This window comes from Melampsora larici-populina (assembly GCF_000204055.1).
Source record: "Melampsora larici-populina 98AG31 unplaced genomic scaffold MELLAscaffold_4, whole genome shotgun sequence".
NCBI lineage: Eukaryota > Fungi > Basidiomycota > Pucciniomycetes > Pucciniales > Melampsoraceae > Melampsora > Melampsora laricis-populina.
Genome location: NW_006768768.1, coordinates 2,488,230 through 2,513,208, shown reverse-complemented (window position 1 = coordinate 2,513,208; position 24,979 = coordinate 2,488,230). Strand labels below are relative to the sequence as shown.

General features: G+C 44.1%; 5 protein-coding genes across 5 annotated transcripts; 1 reads left to right on the top strand and 4 right to left on the bottom strand.

Annotated features, from left to right (window-relative positions):
* Window positions 1-4,659: 4,659 nt before the first annotated feature.
* Window positions 4,660-6,932, top strand: MELLADRAFT_60066 (uncharacterized protein; the record flags this gene model as incomplete). The annotated part of the gene is made up of 7 exons (XM_007405628.1): window positions 4,660-4,867; window positions 4,927-5,462; window positions 5,524-5,604; window positions 5,660-5,716; window positions 5,780-6,010; window positions 6,077-6,410; window positions 6,493-6,932. The coding sequence occupies 7 exons, from the start codon at window positions 4,660-4,662 to the stop codon at window positions 6,930-6,932; spliced, it is 1,887 nt and encodes a 628-aa protein (XP_007405690.1).
* A 477-nt stretch (window positions 6,933-7,409) lies between these two features.
* On the bottom strand, window positions 7,410-8,425 carry MELLADRAFT_102928 (uncharacterized protein; the record flags this gene model as incomplete). The annotated part of the gene is made up of 4 exons (XM_007405584.1): window positions 7,410-7,497; window positions 7,575-8,111; window positions 8,146-8,226; window positions 8,379-8,425. The coding sequence occupies 4 exons, from the start codon at window positions 8,423-8,425 to the stop codon at window positions 7,410-7,412; spliced, it is 753 nt and encodes a 250-aa protein (XP_007405646.1).
* Window positions 8,426-9,490: 1,065 nt separating this feature from the next.
* Window positions 9,491-10,485, bottom strand: MELLADRAFT_92484 (uncharacterized protein; the record flags this gene model as incomplete). The annotated part of the gene is made up of 2 exons (XM_007405583.1): window positions 9,491-9,539; window positions 9,620-10,485. The coding sequence occupies 2 exons, from the start codon at window positions 10,483-10,485 to the stop codon at window positions 9,491-9,493; spliced, it is 915 nt and encodes a 304-aa protein (XP_007405645.1).
* Window positions 10,486-17,022: 6,537 nt separating this feature from the next.
* Window positions 17,023-18,534, bottom strand: MELLADRAFT_102926 (uncharacterized protein; the record flags this gene model as incomplete). Its single annotated transcript, XM_007405582.1, has 4 exons — window positions 17,023-17,102; window positions 17,212-17,358; window positions 17,859-18,152; window positions 18,189-18,534. 4 exons carry the CDS (start codon window positions 18,532-18,534, stop codon window positions 17,023-17,025), a joined length of 867 nt encoding a protein of 288 aa, XP_007405644.1.
* A 4,104-nt stretch (window positions 18,535-22,638) lies between these two features.
* On the bottom strand, window positions 22,639-23,520 carry MELLADRAFT_60062 (uncharacterized protein; the record flags this gene model as incomplete). Its single annotated transcript, XM_007405581.1, has 4 exons — window positions 22,639-22,766; window positions 22,836-23,018; window positions 23,066-23,131; window positions 23,199-23,520. 4 exons carry the CDS (start codon window positions 23,518-23,520, stop codon window positions 22,639-22,641), a joined length of 699 nt encoding a protein of 232 aa, XP_007405643.1.
* Between the last annotated feature and the right edge of the window lie 1,459 nt (window positions 23,521-24,979).

The window sequence follows — 24,979 nt, the reverse complement described above, 5'->3', positions numbered from 1 at the left end:
ACTAAAAGATAAATGAAGAAGTAAGCAGAAGAGTTTTGGAGACATCCCCACTGGTGGAACAAGGGCAATTCACAGATTGCGCTCCCAGGGACAGCATTCATTGGACCCCACCGCATAGTTGTACACTACATATGGAAGTATTGCCTGAGCGTTGCTGATCTATTTCTGGAAAGGTATGTCCAACGCTTATGGAAGGGGGAACATGCAAGATCACAGCTTCCTTGAAGCTGTTATTTCAATGATTTGTATTACGAGGTCATACATTCAAGGTCTGCGATAAACCTTATCTGCGGTGATTGAATCAAGACATATATACACTAAGTGCCGCAAAAGTTCAACATTGAAATGAATAAAGATAACAGTAATGCTACTGCCCAATGCCAAGCAATAAAAATTGCGAAGTAACACACAAATAATAGAGCTAAGATTGGTTTGAGTGTCACTCTCTTGAAACGATTGGAGTTGGTAGTCGAGAAATTAGCCTGTTCAGTGTTGACCTGAGTACCGGATGTTGATGGAAGTTTTTTATGAGACGGTGACGCCATGCGTGGGCCCTCTGTATCCTGAATGCTGGTCGAGTCTCCGCACCTGGCTGTCGGAAGTGATTTGATGAAGAGGTTCGTGTGCTGCTTGTCAGAGTTGGCAGATTCAGTGAGGTGTCCCGATTTCGAAGGATGGCGATCCCTTCTTATCTTCAAAATGAAATTTTCATCCATTGGAGGCCATGGTCGCGATGTGCTTGCAGAACCTTCAGCGACTGGTGGCACGTAGATCAACATGAGCAAAAACGTCAACTAGTCAGGATCTCGAGTCATTTCCGGAATGTTTTTATCTAACCTGTGATGCGACTTTGGTCTTGTGAAGCAAGCTGATCTCCCTGCCAATTCGCAAATGGAAAGGAGCCAAACTCTTGTACTGTAATTATATACATTGGATGTTAGTGAACGAGGGGGAAATTTAGTATAGGGTGGATCAAAGTACTTACTTCCGTAAGCTGGGCAGTCAGAACTACAGTCCGGATGCAACCCTGCACTGGCTGCGTGCTTTATGACCCCAGACTTGGTCAATGCCCCACATTCGAGGCGGTTTTTCTTCTTCCGTATCGTGCTGCTACAAGCGAGGAGGTGAGGGCACTTGTAGGAACTATTCTTTCCTTGCATTTCGCTGATTTCAATGAGAATGAAATGAGGATATTACTATGAGTGATATGATACTGCAATGATACAATAGCGGTCAGCGAGTCGAGATTGATGTGGGATAATGATTCAGCGTATTAATAGACAACAAGTCATAGGACCAGTTATTGTCAAGACACACCAGAACGCTACGCACAAAGGATATCACTCGCTCAGCTCTTGAGTGAGTCACAACTCAAGAGCTGAGGACTCAAGCGCTGAGCCTCACCACTGAGTGTGTGACTCCCAATTATTTCTCTCTCACCAATATCAACCACTAGATGAGCAACACCGCGATACACCTGGTGGACGTTGAGGGACGTTTATCTGAGTGTGTTCAGTGATGTGGCTGAGGTTAGTGAATCGGCTCAACCCTTTACGGTGGTCGACAACCGATGCCCCCTCGAGAATCACGGGCGTGTCTGCGCCTGTGACATCTTCTGTATCACACCTACCAATCTCAGTGCATGATATGTACACCCCTCCTCACTCGAGCCAATCGCGCAACTGATACACACATCCAAACTCTCAGCAATTTCAGTCGAATTAATCCCAAAATCATTGAGCCCCACATGGCAGACCCGTCATTGCAATAAGTATCTTGTTTATCAATTCCATATAAACTCCCTTCGCTTTTGAGTTTTCATTCCTATCTTAATTTCTCGAATTATTATTTCATTGCTAAAGTCTTTTATTATTATTAATTATTGATTATGTATTCTGACAAGTCACGCTAATCAGCTCTTATTGTATTTAAATCGACATACACGCACGGTTGACTTCTATTTTAGCAAAGTGGCTTCCTTTGCTATTGAACCTGCTGGATTATTGACACACGCTCAGCTCTTCGCGCGTGCTATGTATTATGAAGAGATTGATTTACAAGGAAGTGATATTGAAAAATGAGATTTGAAGCCTGTATCAGCGTGATTGTAATCTCTCATCTGAGAGCCTACATTTTAGGTAAAAATTCGATAGTAAAAATTCGATAGTATTATTGCCATCTTTTTTGTCCTGATATGGAGGAAGTTGTTTGTTTGCATTGTCGAATCTGGAAGGCAAATATTGCGGAAGAGATTGCGTGTGCATAGAGACTCTTGTTGGTGTCATTAGTGCCAAATATTGGGCTGTTCGCTCTTAATGACCCAACTTTACTGAAAATCATAGTAACATCACCACTTACCTATGGCACTATCCATCTCGACATACAACAAGTCATGCGAGTACCAGAAAAATGAGCGCACATCATGAGAATTATTGAAGGGCGACTGCAGTGCCTCAAAGTGGGCACATTCCTGAAAACCGTATCATTACTGACCAGAATGATAATACCACCATTGAAATTGGACAAGATGCATGGAATTAAAGTCGTGTTGTTTTGGCACGTAGTGCTTCCCCGACGTCTAAAGTCTCGGCGTCAGGTTCATGACGGGCTACTTTGGGTACGCTGTGACTGCGCTCAAGGGCATCATCGTCAGGACAGGGCCTGTAAAAACTTCACGATGCATTGATGACAGGTACTTTGTTCAAGATGGTATCCGGTAGGAAGTGGAAATAATCTCAAGGCTCGCGGAATAGTCTCCGCACGCATCTCATGGACCTGTCCCTGAAGATGAGTACAGCTCGCGGTTGTCGACAACCGAGGCTTGAGAAAGCCTCGAAATAGAGAAAGTGAGGAAATTGGAAGCGCATATGCTCGAGACCTGTCAACACTGAAAAATGTGTGCCTTTCATGCCTGACGGGTCTTTAGATTCAAGTTCAAGTACAAAGTATCTTCAACAACATGTGGACCAACAGCCGCCGTTAGAGTTGTCGGCAAACAGATGGCAGAGATGCGCCAGGTGAGCTGTTGCCGTCGAATGGTATACTGTCATAAGACCAACAATCTTTATATTTTTGTAGCACATCAAGGAGGAAATATTACCGAGTTCGCACTACAGATTGATGCAAGATGCTACTCCACAGGTCACAGTACAAAGTCTTCAACAACTTGTGGAAATGGGAAGGAGAAATGCTTTCGGATAATAGTAATCGGGTACGCAGAATACCTCCATTCTTTATAGATGAGGAAGCTTATCGGCAAGACTAGCACATCTCAAAATGTCCAGAAGTTGGAGGGATAGGAGGATCAAATATGAACTCCCTAATTCCCAATTTCATAAATTTCACTTATATAAAATTCAAAATCAAAAATGGCTCATTCATCCATTGTTATTATCCTAAAAGTTTTTTCTTAATCGTCGACCTCCCGCCCACCCAAGCTAAGAAAGGTTGCGATAAAAAAAATAACAAAAATTTGTATTTCTTTCCTGTATAAGTTCAAACCTTTGATTATTAATTCACATGTGCGAGGTATATGTTGTTCCCTTTCAAAAATTAGTGTATCAGCTACGAAAAGTGTGTGGTAAATCCACAGTTTTGAGTAATAACTTTTTTTATATGTAGTGTGGACCTCACTGTAGTGGTTAATCCATTCAATACAAGGCTTCTCAATACTAAGACTCGCATTAGCGGGATTGATTCCATATCAGTTGAAAATTAATCATAAGTGCGCTAATCGTGAATCCAAAACAAGGGTCACGGTTGTCGACAACCGCGGGCTTATACAAGGTTCAAGGACTTTCCGCTAGGTATAGACTGCTTTGAACCTAACCTGCAACTGGCAAACCTATTGTTTGCGGCTCTCACTACCTTAATCTCAACTGGTTGGATGTTTGTGCTCTAGCGTCAAATTGCGGATAAGGCATGTAACATAAGCCTTGGAAGGATACATCGATTGTATGTCGCGTCCTCCTTCTCATCTCTCATACTCTAGTGCTGCGTTATCATACTTTTCAATAGATTCAGCCTACTTTGCTCGCACTGTTCAAAAGCCTTTTCCCCTGCATTGAAGTGCCCTTTTTGGGGACTCAGGTCTGATAGGCTCGCTCGCGCATACTAGCCTCTGCCGCTTGACCATGCTCAAATTAGGCGGTTGTAGAAGGTCGCGCTGCATTGGTCACATCGACCGCCAGTCTTCAAGCTTCATTTGATAACTTTTCATCGTTGTTTCAACTCTTTGATTCCTTGACATTTAATAATTTCCACAAGTCGTTCCTCTAACTTCTCGGCTTCACTTCTTTTTTTGATCATGTGACAGACAACTGACCATAGGAATGCTCACGGTTGCCAAGAGATCACCGAAACACCGGTATCCTCCGCTGAGCCGGCCGCACGCTAGGATGAGCTTGCTGTCGATAGAGCCCTTGGGTATGTGTCCTTGCCCTTGGCCAAACAATGTAACCACCACCTGGGGGGCTGGCGCATTGACAAGTTGCGATGCCGCCGAGCCCCAGTAATCCGGCTAGTTTGCATGACAAGTTGCATGTTTGACGCACCGGATCTGGTTGGCCCTTATGTAAATATGATCGGCTTGCTGATCACCTTTGCAAGTTGGCAAATTAAATTCTAGGATCACATTTACACCACATCGAGCATCCAAAAATGCAGAGATCAAAGTCACCATTGAACCACCTCCCCGAGGATATGCAGCGCTCATCCTCTCCATTGACGGAGCTATCAGAAGAATTGCAATGCTTCTTTGAACCACCATCATTGCCATTTGTTGACACCAGTGAAATATCCTCCAAGCCCAATCCTTCGATCGAGGTAGCGGTGAAGAAACGCTCAAATATCGATGGCTCTATTCAGCGTGAGTCTTGGCTTTGACGCGTCCTCCTCATTCCTGCTTACCCAGCCTCATTGCAACAGAGAATCTCAAGCAACGACGCATCGACTTCGTTCCAGCGATCTTTGCTCCACCCACCCCGGCACAAGATTTCACCCCAGCCCAAACGCTCATCCAGCAAAAAATGGCTTTTGAGTATGTCCGCAAGAGTATTCGGGATGCTTTTGTTGTGCATTTGGACTATGACGTCGCAGTGGCACGGTTCCTGCAGGAGACTGCTCATCTCAAACTTGGGGATATTCCACACTCAGTAGACTTTGTATTAGCCAAATCTGAACGCGAAGGACGGTCGACATCACTTCAAAACAATGCTTACGTCTGCGCACGTTATATTAAGGAAGGTCTGGTGGCTTATGACTCTGGTGCTGAGCAGAAGAGACCTTTTGCTCTCCGTTATCCAAACTTGAATGCTTTGAAAGCGCTTGCGATCAAAAACTCCGCCTCCGCGCGTTCCATGCCTTCAGACGTCCCTGTTATCTTACTAGACATTGCTGGGCGGATGCTAGCCGTTGGACTGCCTCCAAAGCGACAGAAGACACCGGCCCACGAGGACGGCGCCGTGAGTGCCTTTTCATCATCCCCTATACATCACCGAACAGTGACTGATGTTACAATTAAAGCGAGGTGATTTGCGAAACGCAAAGAACAGCGCAGTCCAAGTTGCCAAGGTTGGCATAGTAGACAATGCTGAGGGGGGTGCGGTCAGTCTCTGTTTTCCATTGTTTGCGACGCCAGATACTTATCTTGAAACCACAGGCAGGGGATCCTGGAACCGCGAAGGACGGCACGAAGAATCCCACCATGGATCGCGCGGTCAGTCCTTGTTCACAAACGTTTTACATAATAGCAACCAATTGGTTATCTTTACATCACTAGGAACGGGCACTCCTTGCTTGTCTGGGGTCGGCACGAGTATATAACCTACCAATCGTGGACCAAGAGCTTGTTGACAAGGCACCACCTGTCAATTCATCGGGTCTTACACCTTTTCCTCTGACTATGACCAGTGGGTCCCGACTTTCCCAAATTACCAGCCAGGTGGCGCCACATCTTGGAGCGATTCATGGCACGGTCCAGTATCAGTCTTTTGGATATGGATTGGGTGCGGTAAGCCATGTCAATTTCATCTACTTTATTTGACAATATACAAGTTGATATTTTTCATATCAACAGCCCAATTCGTCGGACATGGCTGATAAACAGCTGACCTTCGGTCCTGAACGCCAGGGGTCTTTGGAAGTCGACGCCGCATGGCGCAAGCGCACCGTGGACCGAGTAAACTTACCCCAGATCATCCAGCAGAGTGGCGGCCCACTCTACAAGAGACGTGAAGATGCGAGAGTCACCATTGAGCTGGGTTGGCAATACGATGTCTCACTTGCAGTCATTATGGCGGTGCAACCAGAGGCATACAGAATAGCACATGAAAATATCGATCTACTCTCTACTGATGGTGATGTGCTAGTGCAACAACGGATTAGTCACATGCGACATCGAATCTTGTGTAGTACGTCCTCGACGCACAAAGCAGCTGGCACAAAGCTAGCTCCTGAGTATTCCAGAACACTGACCCTGATTTTGTTGATCAGATCGCCAAATCACGTACAATATGCAGTGTAACTATCACCGAGATGGCAAGAACTCAAACCTCCTTGACTCCGTTTTCTTCCTTGGCGAAGGCTACAAGGGAGCAAGGTTTGTCCTAGCTGATCTAGGTGTCACACTATGTGGAGACCATGGATACTCCGTTCATGGCATGTTCAAAGTCTTAGTTCATTCCGTGACCCACATCCATCCCGACCCAGACCGTAATCAACCCCCGCAACGCATATCTCTAGCCATCTACAATCATGCGGATGCTTATGCTGGAATCGCCAGATATGCAGCAGCGCATGATCAAAGCGGTCTTTTTAGTAAAGTATCATTGTGGCTGCCTTTCTCCCCTGGTAACTTTTCTGTTTCCGATAGTGTCAAAATCTTACGAGATGCTGGAAAGGCGATAGGGAAGGAGTACGAAGAGATGAAATAAAACAAAAGGCTTTTTTCATTTCTCATTGTACAACGGTCTCAAGAACAGAAAACGCGCGTAAATATTGGGAGCCTTATAATAGCTGGGAATGGGTCTCATTTGTTTTGGGTACTGGTTGTATCTTGATCACACTAAACGGCCGCTGAGGTCAGGCTGAATTAGCGCATAGTAAAGATAATGCAGTTTTCCAACGTGAAAAATAATTAAATTTTATCCCAAGATGATTGATAAATTCAATTGTTTTTCATCTTGAGAAAACACACTTGCAAAAGAATCGTTGATTTTAATATTTATAACAGGCTGATAGTTCCCAAAATCAAACGAAATAGCCAATATTCTCATAGACTAACTGGAACATTTTAAATCAAGGTAAACGCCTAATCTATTTCTCAAGATTCCACCTATACTTCATATACACACTATATGATTCACACCACCACTTGAACCGTTACATCAAGATCCAAAGCCACCCGTCCCTTAAGGCGTATGGGTGTAGGGCGGCGCGGCGGCATCAGGTTCCATTCTATTCGCAGCAGCAGCATCTTCCACATCACAGGTGCGTTTACTGTGAACAAAGCATCATGTCAGTCAGAATGATCTCATTCAGACGCAATATGTGATTTTTTTGGTTCATTAACTTACATCTCCTGAGCTATTAGTGCCCACAGAAGCCCGGTGTCATCTTGATATTCTCGAACCATGCGCTTATAACGTTTGTAACGTTTGCGTGACTCCTTTTCTTGACGCTTCAAGATTTCCCTGTGAGCAATGACTTCGGGATCTTCTGAACGTAACATCGTGTAAATGTATCGAAGCATGATTCGAGCTTCGCAATAATCTTGCCTGATGTCGTCAGTTGCTTCTTCCAAATACACCATAGAGCTGATAAGATGCTCGATCTCGTGACTGTTTAGGAAGCCGTGTCTTTGTACATGTTGAACAAGATAGTCGGGTATCTTGTGGAAGGACCCGGGTTCCAGATTGTTTTTGAAGTAGACATCAAAGTTCCTTTCACGTTCAAGAGAAGTCGAGCCGCCTCCGGGGATTGCGTTTGGATCTGGCTTTCGATCATGACACGCAATGGCTTCTAAACCGGGTAAGATGCCGCTAGTTACACGGCCTAGTATAGGTGGAAACATCATTGCTACAGGGTATGTAAAAAAATCTTTTAACTTGGAGCTTTTGAAATATGAGAAATAGAGAAAACACTGACCAGTATAAATTTTGCTGCAGCGGAGTCCGGCGCGAGTAAGGAATCAATAGATGTCCAGCTACGTCGACCTCTGGATAACACCTCTTGAATGCAGCACAAATCAGGTATGAAAGGGGTTGTGGTATTCGTGCACAAACCCACTTCACAAAGGGTGTAAATCTGTCAAGTTTCACTCGTACATCATTCAAATAAACCCCACTCGCACGATCTGATTTTTGGAAGTAACCACTTACGAACCGCCTTCAAATAAGCACTTCCAAATCACAGCTCCTTGAAACATCCGACTTGATTAAGACAAACAGAAAGAGTTGCAGAAAGTCTCTCATCTGATCATCAAAATATGAATAATGTTTTCTGTACTACTTTTACTTTTCCCCTGTAAGTTTTTACAGATTGAGAAACACCAGTAGAAAAATTCTGGGATATGGTGGGTTCTTGATTGAGTTGCACATGTGCGTCTTTTTGGAATTTTGCGACAATCAATTGTTTTTCAGAGAAAATTCTCAAGATGAAAAACAATTGAATATATCAATCATTTTGGGATGAAATTTACTTATTTTTCACCTTGGAAAACTGCATTATCTTCACAGTATAACGAAACCTGACAGAAGATAAAAACGCAACTAGACATAGAAAACGGCGGAGTACGGCGTCTAAACGGTTTCAGCCCCCGCAAGGCAAATCGGTTTACAAACCGTTTCTTGACAACCGTTTGTGTACCGTTTTGGGGGGTCCGTGGTGTACGAGTTCTATGTGGGCGGCTTGTGCGTTTTACGCGCCTACCTACAACAATTATACATTTACTTTTTTTGAGAGAGAAGGAACTGAACTGAACAAATTTACTAAACTAACAATTTTTTTATAGATTTTTTGTGCATTTTAACAATTGTAACCTAACGTTATCAATAAAAAAGAGTTGGGCGGGCGGGAGGTGAATAATTTTGTCACTAAAATTCTCGACGTATGAAAAGATTTTGAGGATAATGAAGAGTGGATGAATAGAAAAGATTTTAATTTTAGATTTTAATTTTTCGATAAGGAGTGGGAATTAGGGAATTTCGCCATCCTAAACATCCAACTTTTTTCGAGACATCATATATTAGTTTTTACTAAGAGATTAATAATTATGCTATTCGTCTGAAAAGATTAGCTGATGTGCTGTGATCCGGCTACTTCATTATCCGACACCTTTTCCCCGACCCTTTCCCATATCAATACGCGTACCGACTTCTAAGAATACAAAAACGAAGTCAGCACTAGACTTTCTGAGATTTTCTGAGGTAGAGGAAGAAATGAAGTGAACAAACTTCAGGCTATCGAGTTACAAATTACACTTGGATCTTCATCAATCGGTGGAGTTTTCCATTGGGTCGACATCTATAGCGGCCTTGTCCCTAGAATGTGAGGTGGTTATCAAGTCAGAAAAAAAAGATAGAAGAGTCAGGCTTTATTCCATGTCGGTGAAAGAGCTCACCGGTGATGTCTCTTCAATGCAGCGAGAAAGCCAACATCTTGAATGGCGCGATCAAACATTGTCCGGCGCGATTCTAAGGTCCTTCTCGCAGCTTTTAGTTCCACCTCCATGTCTTGGCGGCATTCGGCAGAGAGATCGGGGTCACGTAACCGAATATGTAGCGCTTCAATCGATTGATGAGCGTCTTGGAGGAATGAGACATGACTTTGGAGAGTTCCTTCAGCTTCCTCTTGAGTAGAGTGGATCTCATGTATCTCGTCTTCGGTGAGGTATTTGTAAGTCTCGACAAATATGTGGAGATTTTCGGCGGCAAGCCGATACTGCCCGCTCCTAAGGTAAGAGAGGGCGCAAGAATTGAACATGATGATGCGACCTGGGGTGATATCATCTGCACATTTGATGGTTGTGCGAAAGTTTTGTGGTCCACAGATGGGAGTTCGCAAGGATGCTTGGAAGTAATTTTGGGGCTTGCGGTTCGAAGGGACGACTACCTTGTGGAGCTGGGTTGCTACCATGTCTTTGAAAATCTTGCTAAGAATATAGTAATTGTCCTTTGCGTTTTCATCGAATTCCAAATGCGGGTAGAAAGCAAAGATCATGTCTAGGATATTGGAGTTGGTTGCTTTACTTAAAAAGAGTTCAGGATCGATCCTAGGCGGGTTGCAGTCATCGCGGACACATTGGAGAATGTAGTTGGGCAGTAGAACAGATGTCCGTATTGGGGTCGACATGCTACACTCGGTTGAAGGAACGAGTTGGGCAAGAGGGAGAATACTATACGAAGTTGTGTAGCTGGAGTCGGTTTGTTGACTCAGTGTTCTAGAGTGTTCTGCACGTTGTTCAATGGGAGATATCATGCAAATCATGTACGTAAATTCAAGCGCAAAATGTCAACCCTACTCAATTTACCCAATCTCCGCATATGGATCCAAGTCCTGATACATAAAAACGAGTTAGAGTGATCACAGAGGATTATGTACAGGCTTTATTGAACTCAACAGAGTCTAACAGAGTCCCACGCTGCTTCTCGGCTGGGATGACGAGGGCATGGTCGCATCCGCGGAACTAGGGAACGTTCCCAAAAAAAAGGTTCCTTAAGACCACCTAGGAACATTCCTAAGTAAGTGTCACCAAGCCTGAGAGCTTCTAAGCTTCGCGTCGGACAGATCTTCTTGATGAGTTTGACGCAGTGGAATAACCTCTCGCGATACCGCACCCCCTTTTCAGCACCATAGCGATCCGCTAAGACCAAAGAACAGTTAAATATGGTGACTCCAGAGTCGAAACGCGGTAGAATCCACCAAGGGCAATATTAACAACATTAAAAGACATTAACTTGATTAAAGGTCTACAAAAGAGGAGATATCGACGCCTTTTGAACGATATCAACCTCCTTGAAGGTTTACAAAAGTGAAAAGGCCAATACTCGGTCGCGCATTATTGTATCGTCACGGCAAGCGAGCAGCAGGAGGAAATATAATGGCCACCGCTATCTTCTGCTGTCCGCGTACTCTCTACCGCTTGAGTAAAACCTCGCATTATCAAGGAGCTGCGCTCTTCAATTGCAATCACATCCACCTAACTTGCTAAACAACCTTTTAACTATTGATTTCCATTCCTGTCTGTCTGTGAAGCCGCGTACCCAATACCCACCAATGTTGTACTAATTATCCCAAACTTGATTATGAACGTCTGCTTGATCCACAAAGTCAGCTCACTGTCGCAAACAATCAACCAACGGGCTTGTTGTTGATTTATGATTCAAAGAATGTACAAAATGCTTTGGGTTGGCAGGATGAGAACGCGAGAGAGATGTGTGCAAACATGAGAGTGGTAGAGCTGGAACAGTCGCTGTAAGCGACATGAGGTGACCCGATGCGTTGTTTTTTCAAATTTCATTTGACGCATGGGGCGTAGGAACGTAGTTCCTTATGTAGCGAAGGAACGTTCCGAAGTTCCTCAGGTGCGACCATGTTCTGGGGATGACGGTGCTCGTATCCTTTTGTCAAAAGATGTTTCCAGCAAACTAATAAAGAAGAAAAATAGCGTAGCTCGAAATAAAGTTATAACAAAGGATATAAATCCACTAGCCCCACATGAAGAGGAGGATTGGCCCATGACGATTTGAGATAAAATAATTTGAACACTGATCACGAATTCCAGAAACACACATAGAGATAGCCACTATTTTTCCAACATGAATTTCCAGTCAATGATAGAGGGCAATAGTGGATATAGAATAAAGGTATAGGCGATGAAGTCAATCAAATTATAGAATTGCCCCTTGGCTTCGATTCATGGACTGCTTGCCTAAATTTCTGTATGATGTGACGCATGGCGTGCACCTCATCTTCGACGGATAGTTGATGATCGGCGATGTGGAATCCAACTAATGAGGCCTGGTAAAAAATGAATCATTATGAGCCCTGGACTTGACTGGTCTACATTCGGATTCGACGTACTTTGAAGAAAACCACATTATTGCGATATGCAACCAGCACGCTCCGTAGATCCTCCAGCCGTCGCCACGTCTGCATTATCTCTTGAACACTCTCAGAGGTTAAGACAATGTCCCTTTTCAGCTGCTTATTACCCCACGGTTCATTGTTCAACAACTTCCTCCAAAAGGTGGCGGACTCTTGTTTCTGGAGAAGCTGTTGATGATGCTGAAGGAGTTCGGCCGTCACCGAAGTCGCTTGTTCTCCCGCCCGTGCTACAACTGGGAGTGTGTGCTCAACCTGGAGCAGAAGTCGAGAAAGGTCTAGTGATAGGTGATCGTAAAGTAAGTCGAGATTGTGTGAGATGGTCTCGGCGGAGTACCTTGATGGACTCCCTGAGTGAACTATCTCAACGAGGTCTTGGATCCTCGAGAACTGGTGTGGAGGAGAGGCCAAGGTCAGCAGAAAGATCATCGAGACAAGTACTGAAGGGCAACCCACCTCATGAGCAACGAAGGAAAATGTATTGATGCCTTGACTGTTGAGTCCTATGAGGCGATCTTTGACGTCTTTGGTTTGCTCACTCAGATCCCACAGCTGGATCGCTAGCAATTCCCTACCCTCGAAAGCAGACGAGTATTGAATGGCCAAGCCCAACTCAAGTATCTCTGCTTGGTGGAGTGCAAGGTTAAACGGGTTGCCAATGCCAATGACTGAATCGAAGATGTCCGACGAGATTTTAGCACTTGTGGCAACAGACCGCGTCACTTGTGATAAAGGACGGATGGTGCCCTTATTCTGTGCATTTTCGCCGCACGATGCAGCTTGAAATAATGTGCAGTAGACATAGGTTATGTAGGGAAGCAGACTGGTAGGAACTGTAAGATATTGGCGTAGGTCTGTAGAAAATGAGGTTATAAGATGATTGAACACGATGGATATCATCAAAACCGAGATAACGAAGAGAAGACCCAAGATGAAAGTAGCATATCGCATCATGGTGTGAATCATAATAAGCTGAAAGGGTTAATTGAGAGTAGTGGATTTTTTTAAAGTAGGTTAGACTGGCCTTATTTATGAATGTGAAAAGAAGTACGAGAGAGTGAGGGAGCCCTTGCGCAGCCCTCAGCAGGATGATAAAGGGATAATATCACGAAAGATGCGCATGCTCATCAAACCTCTATGACAATGGGTGGCGCATGAGGAGTTTTTTATATCGCTGGCGGCCTGCGCAAAGCTGGGCAGGTCAGCAGATGTCATGAGCGATTTGTGTGTTCTTCGAGTGTTTGCCCTTAGCAGGATGATAAAGGGATAATATCACGAAAGATGCGCATGCTCATCAAACCTCTATGACAATGGGTGGCGCATGTGGAGTTTTTTGTATCGCTGGCGGCCTGCGCAAAGCTGGGCAGGTCAGCAGATGTCATGAGCGATTTGTGTGTTCTTCGAGTGTTTCTGTTTCTCGGTTGCCACAGCTGCCTCTTTGTTGTTATTGATGAAGAGGAAAAGTCTTTATGCAGGTGGTTTTATGTCTCAGTTGAATGTTCTACGTTTTGCCCATCATCCACAAAATAACCATAGCCATGAGCTCACCAATGAAGTCAGAGGAACCCAACCCTTTACGCTATTTGATGGACCTTAATCTAATCTCTAACGCCATCGACCAATGGTTACACTCTATTCCGATGACCACCAAGCTAGCTGAATGCCTAGAAGCAGTGACGGAGCATGCAAACAACGAGATGTCATGTATGTTGGTCCTCCAATCTTGCTTGTGTTTGTTTGACTGGTCTGACTGATGCATATCACGCTTCATCAGTTTTTCGAAAAATTGCTTCACAATCGGTTCATATGCATATAGAACCCATTCCAGCCCACAAGAATGAACTAATGATCAACACGGCCAGACACGACGGCAGCATATTCGAAACCCCACCCATGTCGCCACTCAAGAAAGTCCCCCGCACGCTTGATACCTTGCTAACTCCGCTCGATAAGCTCGATAAGGCGAAAAGGTCACTCGGTCCTTCTAGCCCATCACACCATCTGTTCCACACTCCGTCCCACGAATCTTCCCCAACACCAAATCCCCAAATAGGCGAATCATCCCGGGACGATTCATCGAAGACCCTGATAGAGGGCTCCAGTCGACGAGAGAAAAAAAGAGGACGAACAACTGATGAGGAGGAGAGGGCTGACGGCTCTCCCCGCCGTTCTGCACGGTTAGCTTGCCCTATACACACATTGTCAATTCGGACGGTCCATCCTTCGACGTCTTCTGCTCCTTTGAAATCGCGACGTGCCAAAAAACAAAAGACTCGAAATGCCGCGAACCAAGAAGTCCAGCAGTCTGCAATCCGCCCACAGACAGCCTCGCCAACGCCCACAGAGTTAACTGTCCAGTCCAGTCCAGAGATTCGCATCGGGGGCGCCAGCTACGACGTATCTTCTCAAAGTCGGCCTAGTGCGAGAACCGTGGACAATGGATCTGGGACACCTCGAGCTGTAGAATCTCACATTGATACTGACCAGCTCAACACGTTCTGGATTGAAAAGATTGACTTACACCGAAGCAAATCCGTTCAAAGGCAAACTATACTCACCACTGAAGTAGCCGCAATATATGAGGCGTCGCATGTATTGTTGACCGCACTTACACGAGGTTCTAGCACCCATTTCGATCCAGAAGAAATGCTTTCCCAGCCTGTGACCTTCAGTAGTGTGGGGCAACCACGCATCCGCGAGTGGTGCAAGAAGCCAGAAAGTCAGGCACCTTTCTTTCCTTCTTTCTTTGTTTTCTATTGCTGATTTGTCGAATGTTCTTCAGATCAAGAATTGTTCACTCCAACCTTAGGGACAATTTGGTATCAGCCGCACGTCTTCGATTTTCTCAAAATTTCAACGTCTTCTCCCCCAGACGAACTTCCGACTCATGAGCGTTATCTGTGGCAGACTTTGAAGATTTTTCACAATCCCAGCGCTTGTTTTCTCGAACGGAGCATGCACTATGTCTTGGCCGCTCTTGTCCTGATTGGAACTGACGCCCACAAAGTGGTCCCATCTACTAACGCGATTTACAACACATCGGCGATGTCTCGTGGGACCCGGAATGCTGTCACATGCTGGCAGCACTTCAAAGAACTCTCATCACTTCAATTGGAAAACATGCAGGACAAAGAATCGCCCTCCCGTGATTGTTGTATTCAAGATCTAGACCGGTTCATCATTCTGATCTACACAATGATCGAGACCTTTGCGAGTATCTGGGCTTCAGCAACCCTTGATGATGAAATTGCAACATATACAAATCGCATAGTCAACGGTGGATCGCCTGACGCCGTGAGGGCGTTCACAGATCGCAAGGACGAGCTGACAAGAACTCGTAGTCAAATAGCCATATCGCATGCTAATCTTCCAGCTCTTGTCAGCTTTCTCTGTTGTGGAGTCAAAGGGTTGATGATCTACCCAAAAGACAAACACAACTTCTCACCTCTCCGCGCACTTAACTTTCTCCTTATAACCAGTCATCTCGCAAAGGCGGGTCAAGCTGTAGAAGAGCCGATCTGGAAAAGAACCCAATCATACATACTCGACTTTATGAAAGCTGTGATCCAATCAAGTCGTGAATGGGTACCATGCGAGCTCAATCGATATCATTTGGCCAAGGCACTTTTCCTAGATTTTTCTGATTTTTATCTAGCACGTAGTATCAAAACTATCCCCATACCAAACACTAGAAATTATAAAGTAACTGATAAGGAATGTACTTGAAAGTTGACGGCCGAAAGGCACCATGTATCCACAAAACTGTTGGTTAGTCATTACGTCACGTGGTATTTTGAAATGTTGTTGTGTCTTTTTTGTCGTGTTGTGCTCATTTGATGTTGTTGCTATGATACGTTCCTCTCTACTTTCTCAACTAACCTTTGTACGCGTTTAACTCTCTCATCTAATCGTGTCCAGACTATAAAGTCTTCTATCTGTCAGCCCTTGGCTAGAACTCCATCGGTTCGAAGCCTTTCTCTTTTTTGATCACAACTTACTTACGTATGACTTGTGAAATCCGTGCTTGACTCATAGGTGTGTTTCTTTTATCTGTTTCTCTCTTATGTTTTATTTTCTTGTTATGTTGTATGTGTTGCGAAATAAATCATCAGTTCGAAGCCTTTCTCTTTTTTGATCACAACTTACTTGCTTATAACTTGTGAAATCCGTGCTTGACTCATAGAAACACCCCACCCTTCATCATTTATTTTGGATTACTCAAAGTGTATAATACTCTGCTAGATCCTCATGTAGTGTCCGTGTTTTGAGTGGCGGGCCATTCTAGAAGATCGTTTTGATTGGCTTGTGTGTTAAGAGAAGTTGATTGTTACAGTGCCAACACCTCTCTCCAGGGCCACCAGTTATCAAACTTGTGCGTTCAAGAGAAGTAATTCAAAACTTTGTGACAAATTGCTTTTTGCGCCTTTTGAACGACCTGTCAGTTAGCGGTGCATCTGATAGTACGCTTAAATAAAGAAAGACCCACCTTTTGAAACTTCATGACCATTGTAGCAGTGAATGAGTGGAGCTAGCTTCATAGCAATCCTTACGACATGAGGGACACCCGCGCAAACAATCAGGAGCTTCGGTTGTCGACAACCGTGCTTGCACAAGCTGACATCTTCGAGTGGAAACCACGTGAGTTATTGAATGGTTTCCGGTTTATTTATGGCCCAGCAGCAACAATCTTCAACTGCTCTATAAAGCTGAATCGATATTCGGGACTATTTCATCTGATTCTGAATCTTATCTAAATGTAGCTACATTGTTTGATCAAGAATTCGTTCTACAAAGTCGAACCTCTATCAGCGTAGTCTTTGCTAAGATATTTCTCTCTATCTCACTCTTATCGAATTGGTTTGGTTACATAATCACTTACAGGGATCTCAACCCATCCGCACGACAGACAAAGTTACATCATTACATCTGAGTGCATCCATCTTCACCGTATTCATTCCGAGGTGGGTTTGTGAAGATTTTAGTCTTGTTTAATGTACAGACTGTGAAACGTTCATTTAGAAAGAAAATCAGATCGGTGGAAATCATGGAACAAACATGAGAGTCGATCGAGACAGAAGACTGCAGTGGTTTCATGGGCCACCCACCCACCGCCCACGACTAATCGCCATCGATAGCCGCGGAGAACAGCGAAGCCCATATTGACCACCAGGAACTGTACATTCCTTGTCACGAACTGCTTAGTGCCCATTACAGCAATCACAAGTGTGTGTGTATGTATTGCAGTTACTGAGATTACTACGACCGCGACAAGCTCAAACGGAGTACAAAGACCCGACCGGAAGTTCAAAATCCATAGTATCCTCTCACACCATCAAGAAGCCCAGAGTGTCAGGCAGTACCGTGAAGTCACACGAGCTCGACCAATTTTGCCTGCAAAACTCGGCAAATTGTGGGATAAGCTTTTCTGCTGACGTTTGGTGTCTAGGTGGCATGTGAATCGACCAACTCTTTACTCTTGCATAACAAGTATTCTATACATATATCGTGCGTACAAAAAATATTTCGAAAGATTGGAACGTGTGGATGCCAACAAGATCATCCAATGCGTGTCACCAGCCAATCATTCCAAAAAGAGAAAATACTCGGTAAAACATCCAATAGGCAACCACATAGCAGAAACGGAGCCCTTCCAGGTTGAGGGAACAGGCTACAGAGGCGATTCGGGATCAGGAAAGAGACGCAGTTTGGGGTTTCAGCTCTTTGAAAATGTTCGACGCAGAAAACCGTCAACATACCGAACTTGGCCTCAAGCACTGAGTACTGTACCTCAAGCTCTCTCAGAGTTTCGTGGATAATCAAATACTTTTCCTGCATCAGACAATGGTTTTCACGGCCCAGACGTTGAAAATACTGAAGATCATCTGAAAGGTTTTCCACAGAAGCAGAAACGTGTAAAAATCTCTTTTCCAAGAGGTCCAAGCGTTGCCTTGTAAGTGAGGCATCGCGCATATGGTCCGCAAGTCCCTGGGATGCTGCTTTCCAATTCTCTGAGAGATGATGAATGGTCAGTCTTGTGGTTCGAAACCCGCCTACAGGATACATGAAGAATCCCAGGTGTAGCTTACTTGCATTGTCACAAGCTTCGGTTTCAACTCGTGTCCGTATATGAGATAATTCCGCGCGTGAATGTTTCAGAAGACCGTAATAACTTGATGTCTCTTGCTTTATCGCGTCAAGAACTAGTTCTACGGGAGGTTTAATCAGTGAAACATAAAGTGAGTGAGGGAAAAGGCACCAACCGTTCAGTCTTCCACTAGTCTCTAAAGTGAATCCCGGCAAGATATTTGGGGGTACAGTTGCTGTTGTCCCCATGGGCTTCAACGTAGCCACAGAGACATCGGTGCTCGGTGAGCTTGAACCTGAAGGGCCACGAGCCAACTCGCTCGATACGCTTGATAGATGGGGGTTCATGTTTCTGCACTGATATAGGTGGATTCAACGTCTACAGGGATGGTTATATTTAGCTTGTTATGCTGAAAATTTGGAAGGGGGGATAAAATGCAACAAAACACGCTAACAGATGGGGTGAAGAGGGTTTCGGTGAAGATTGCAATCGTGTTCCCAACCTGTTGGCAAAGGGTATATATACATCAAACACAGGCTATCGCATGAGTCAACTGATCGATTCTGCTGGGCGTTGTGATTGGATAAATGAGCGATATGAAAGGGCTGTTTGTACTTTATTCTGGGCAGCTCAGTCTACGATGAAACCTCCCTGGTTTCACTCCCCGTTATGATCCTGGCTCATTTTCTTGGATGAGCTTTGATGATTAGGCTTTATGAAGTCAAGCTGAACCTGCCAGAAGAGTCTGAGGAAGGTAAAGTGGGTGGCAATCAACGTAGTTATTAATACCCGCAGACCCGCATCTAATTACAGATAAGCTTTCGTTGACCACGCAGGAGTCCTCTTCTCACCTCAGCGGGGTTGCTTATGACAAAGGACTTGAATTTGCCGCGCCTGCTCAGGGTTAGGGGTTCTTTTCTCAATTTGTCCCTCCAGCGCACCCTTCGTTTGAACAATCCTCATACATAACCGATTCCTTGCTACACCGAAAACACTAGCAATCCGCACAGAATCCCATACAGACCGGGAAATCCTATCCAAGGCTAGAAGATACAATTCAGAAGGTCGGTTATGAATTTTCGATACCAAAAGAGCTTGCTACAATGATACTAATCTGACTTTCGGACCTTTTTGTTATATTTACGATTTGATGCAACAAATGGTAGAAATCAATAGACTCTGAAGGATCGTCCAGAAGATCATGCAACCAGTGGACAACCTGAAGTATAAGCGTGAGTCCTATCGTATTTAACTGATTCAGGAAGGGAGAAGCACTTACTTTCGCATGGCAGGCAAATTCGGTATCTTGAAAGGTCTTCGCATCGCCATATCTGGTCTTTTACTGCTGGCTTTGATGTGCATTTGGATGATTGAACAAGTTCCCGAGAGCCACGAGGTATGGCCATTCAACATTACCTTCAAGAGCTCAGGTTTAAGCGCCACCTCAAACAAATTCTGTGTGAGAGTACACAACCACTTTGAGACTTGGTTTGAGATAATCGCGCCCCCAACTCTGTGCAAGGAAGTGGTTCAAAGTCTGCTGGTGATATTATATGTGGCTATTTACTTTTTGTAATCACTGGAATGAGATAGGTTCGGAATGATAATTTAGCTAGTGTAACATTGAAGCGCAACATGAAGATAACTTGCTCAGGCCCTGATTTAAAGGTGAGGTATTTAGATTCCAAGGAACGGATGTTATCATCCTCTTTTGCACAATTCCACTCGAAGGATGGTAGATCGCTGGAGTAGCATCTTGCATCAATCTGTAGTGCGAACTCGGTAATATTTCCTCCTTGATGTGCTACAAAAATATAAAGATTGTTGGTCTTATGACAGTATACCATTCGACGGCAACAGCTCACCTGGCGCATCTCTGCCATCTGTTTGCCGACAACTCTAACGGCGGCTGTTGGTCCACATGTTGTTGAAGATACTTTGTACTTGAACTTGAATCTAAAGACCCGTCAGGCATGAAAGGCACACATTTTTCAGTGTTGACAGGTCTCGAGCATATGCGCTTCCAATTTCCTCACTTTCTCTATTTCGAGGCTTTCTCAAGCCTCGGTTGTCGACAACCGCGAGCTGTACTCATCTTCAGGGACAGGTCCATGAGATGCGTGCGGAGACTATTCCGCGAGCCTTGAGATTATTTTACTCGCGTTAGCTGCGCTTTAGACAGATCACTCATCTGGATATCCCAATGACTATCTAACACAAAAGTTATCGCGGTAGTTTGTACCATCATGCCTGCCTTATTATAATATTATCATCGATGATGATTCACCCCGAGTTTGATTTTAACCGAGTATACGCTTAGACTTCCTTCTACATAGTACCACTAACCGCCGAGCTTGGGCTAATGTCTTCTGTCGTGACTTCAGTCTTGGCGGGGTCAATGGGCACAAGCTCCCAACCCTTCCAACCTTTTTTCGGACCCACTGTTGCACAACAAACATGTAACAAGCATGTGAGCCACAAGCATCCACTAAAAGAAAATGTGGACTATTCGAAAGTTGAGATGATGGTGTTGTATCTTTATAAATTCCATGCTTGTAATTCTAGCATTTCCACATCTACCGTTTTGTTGTATTTTCCAACAGATGCGATGATTGGATGCGATGGAAGAAGGGGCCAAGACAACAGAATTAGTGAGAATCAGAACCCGCTTGTGTAGATCCCCGTAAGAAGGACCGTATGTGCATATCCCACGCTTGAACAGAACATCGGAGTCTTGGCCTTTCAAGATATTTCGAATCACAACGAGACTCTGAGCGAATATCAACTTGCATTACTCATCCCTCCAAGACCGAAATATGTCAAAAGATTTGAACTATCTTCGATTCGACCGGCCAAAGCCAGCCAGATACCACCGATTTCCACCGCGAAGCCCCAATTCCTCGAAAGAGATGTATAGAAGCTCACCGGACATAGAGGAACTGTCAAGAATAGAGATTGAGGATGTTTTAGCAGAAATAAGAACATTGAAACAGAAGATTGAGATCATCGAGCATGGCGTTCAAAGCAATGGTGCTTTGTCTGATCAGATGAACGACATGCAAGTTGGATTGGAGAGCTTGCAAGATCGCCTGAAATATGACTCAAAACTTAACAAACAAATGGGCGTGATAGAATCGAAAATGAATGAGATGCAAAGGGAACTCGAGGTTCATTTCGAAGCGCATTCCACGACTGATTCGCAGCTGAGAGCCAGCTTAAACATGATGGCAGGTGTGTCAGAATCCTTTATGGCTCCCCTTGACAGCTCGCTGAAGTCAATACGAAATTGCTAGCGCATCGCAGATGCTTCAAGCAGGAGCCAACCTCGCACAATCGTGGATTTGATACTACAGATTTTGATGACGTACCTAGGATATTAATGGACTTATCCGTATTCCACAAAAACATAAGTTCTTGGTTAAAAAATGTCAAAGGTGATTCAAACACAAGTTTTCTTTGTATTTATCCATGAATTGACAAGACGTAATCAACAGAACGTGACGCAACTCTACTACAGCTGGTACTTTTACATGAACGGGACTGGTCAGGGTTGAAACACGAGGTGATGGAACTCCTACAGGATGCCAAAGGTAAAGGGAATTCGTATATATTTATGAACCGTGGGAAATCCAAAACCTGATAGCAGTGTGTTTCAATTGTGGTGCTAAGAGGATCGTGCCCGTGCTTCAACTGAGCGCGAAGCAAGTCAGGAATCATTGGAGATTATGCATTCAACCATGTCAACATGTCTTCATACTCCATGTACACATAGACTGCCCGCTGAAATAATGGAGAGATCTTGGAATCAACCACTCAATAATAGTTTGCTCAAGAGTTCTTGTGTCATATTTCTTTATCTCACAGTTGCTTTGCTTGTAGCAGTTAATATACATTTGATATTCCGGATCAATGACTTGTACTCCACAGATGCTGATTGTCATGTCAAATACTTAAGGAGTCTATATATGTAATACTATATCCCTGCTCTTTCCTTTACAACTGCATTCCCACTGATATATAACAGAGAGCAAATGGGTGGTGGGCCAAATGGCTTCATCCCATCTCCTAGCTTTTTGTTCATCCAGTCGTATATGAAAAACAAAGAGGATAACAAGTAGGGAAGAACAAGAAGAAAGATTAGAAAACTATGTAGAAGGTCAACCGGAATGTGAGAATCGGTTTGTCCAATGCGGTCAAATATACAAAGATCTTGTAATTTAATAGGCATGTCTGAAATGCTTGTGTGGTAGGTAACTGAAAGTACAGGTATCATTGCCACTCCAGCTCTGTCTTCAATATCTCATTGTGTGGAGGTACAAACAAATAAAAAGTGCATGGAAGGCAGGTGGTTTGCCAAATATAATAATGATATGCGTCATTATGCAATGGATAAAACCAGTTGATTCATCAATACTTGAACCAAACTGGTTCAGTTTGTGCGCGTATTCCACCTAGCCCAATAAATGACAGAAAGTATGGTGTAAGTAAAATTCTGCGAGAGCAATATTATAAGACTCACGACCTATGCCGACGTGGTGATTAGGCATCGAGATGGCATGTTCTTGAATAGCCGTCGCCGCTATGGACAAAACATATTTTCATGAGCCTTTGCCTGAAGAATGATTGTCACCCAATCACGTTGGCTTACCTCCTTCTTCGTCCAAAGTTAAGTCTATGTAAACGGGGTGGTTTTCGTTCTGAGAGGTTCCTTGTGTGGTGTCGAAGGCAGCTTCGGGCGCCTCGGCAGGAGCTTGGCTCGCCTTGGTGGGAGCTGTCGCCTCGGTGGTAGGTTGACTGGAGGCAGATTGATTTGAGGCTGGGATACAGCCGGCTGTCAACCTTGAGTATGCAATGGATCAGTCAATGACAGGAACTTACCAGCTTCCTCAATGGAGCGGAGGAGGTCGAGATCGTCCGACGACAGGTTCAAAGGTGCTTCCAGCGCTGTGTGGAGACGGCGAGGTTCAGTCCTTGTTTCCCTTCAGGTGTATTATTAGTTTGATGAGCGTACCTTCTTCGGTAGCCAGAGCTGCAAGCTCTGCGTCTGTCATGCGCAACTTGCACTTTGTGTAGGTCTTTCCGTTGATCGATCGGCGCCAATCTCCGTAAGGCGGTGCATGAGGGAAGGGATTGGTGCTGATACATGGTCTTACGTGGCCAAACTCGGCACAATCGAGGCACTGGTCCATTCCGGCACGAATGGACGGGTGGGATTTGTGGTTTATATCCCATCTGAAGATTTCAGATTTCGAGCGTGGATCAAGGTTGTTGAACCAAGTGAGCTCTTTGGGTGTGGGGTGCTCCCACCACCGGGGACGAGGAGGGAACAACATGAATAACGTAAGAGGGGAATCAAAGGAAACGTAGTTGAATAGCTTGTTGGGATGATGGATGTTGGAAATTGGATGTTGGAAATACCGAAGGAAGAAGGACCTTTTATGAAGGTGCTCTCCTCTTCACTCGCGTCGCGTGGAACAACATCAACATCATTCATGTTCCCTTTTCCCGTTAAGATATCATGCAAGACGATATCTTAACAGGAAACGCTTATCTCTTAGGAAGCGCAAGAAGCATGCTTATCCTCACGCCAAGTGATCCTCGCGACTCATATCGTACCTTTTGCCAACTTCGTGGCTTGGCCCGCGATACATACACACATATTTATTAGCATGATTTTTCACGAATTGAAAAGAACGTAAAGGAAAGGTAGTTCGAAAAATTCTCGGCCCCCCATTCATCGCACTCCTTTTTGGATATCCAAAAGTGCTTCAGAGATGTAATCGCGCTTACTTGTAACCTCAGCATAATAAGTTGGATTTGGTCGCGTAGTTTGACAATATTCTGATATCATCCACTTTGAGAAACCCAGGGCAACGCTTTTTTGGGATATTGAAAGGGAAGTATTTCCAATACACAAGTCAAAAAAAGGTACAAGTTACACATCAAGACCACATCACCTGACAATATCAAACTCATAATCAGACCCAACTGATCCTCATTGGCACTTGAAAATTTATGGGGAGTTTAAATCGCTCTTGCCACTGAGATCACCAACTAACTTCTAATGCTCAGTGAATTGGACATTGGTATATCTGAGCCATATTATTTTTTAAAAGTCTTTGCAAACCTAGATAAGATCATATGAAAATTGTGCTAGGTTCAACATACAAAACTTCATCATATGTTTAGTTGGAGTTGAGGATATCAGACTGAAATATTCCCAGAGAGTGAGGTCCTATATATAAGGCACTTGAATCCACCTTGTATCACAGTTAGAAATGAGATAACTGGATTGTTCCCTCATCCGTTATTCCATTTAAATTCTTTTGTTATCAAATTTCACTATCAATAAAATCTTCTAAGCACCACCAAGTATTTTTGACTGTTACCAACAAGTGCCCCATCAACCATCAAAAACCTTTTGAAGAATTTAGTGAATTTCTCTTAAAAACCATCCCGCCCTCCCTAATTTAAGATAACAGCTTGGAAATTGTGACCAAGATCCAAACTGTCAAGGTTGTTGGGGTATATTAAACCTTAACCAGAGATTTTATATTATAGTTTAAGAATCAAATCTTCTTTGGATTCTCTCGAATGTGTTCTTAGAAACTCCGAGTCATTTCGAATAGTCTCATCCAGAGATATCTCTCCAGTATACATATAGCTCATAGAGCTCTTCAGTCGTATCGACTGGAATAATGGTTTGCGAATATTACTTCAATTCTAATAAAATGGTATAAAAATTATTCGTAAAACTATTAGAGAGATTCCAAGTGGATTAGGTGAGACATG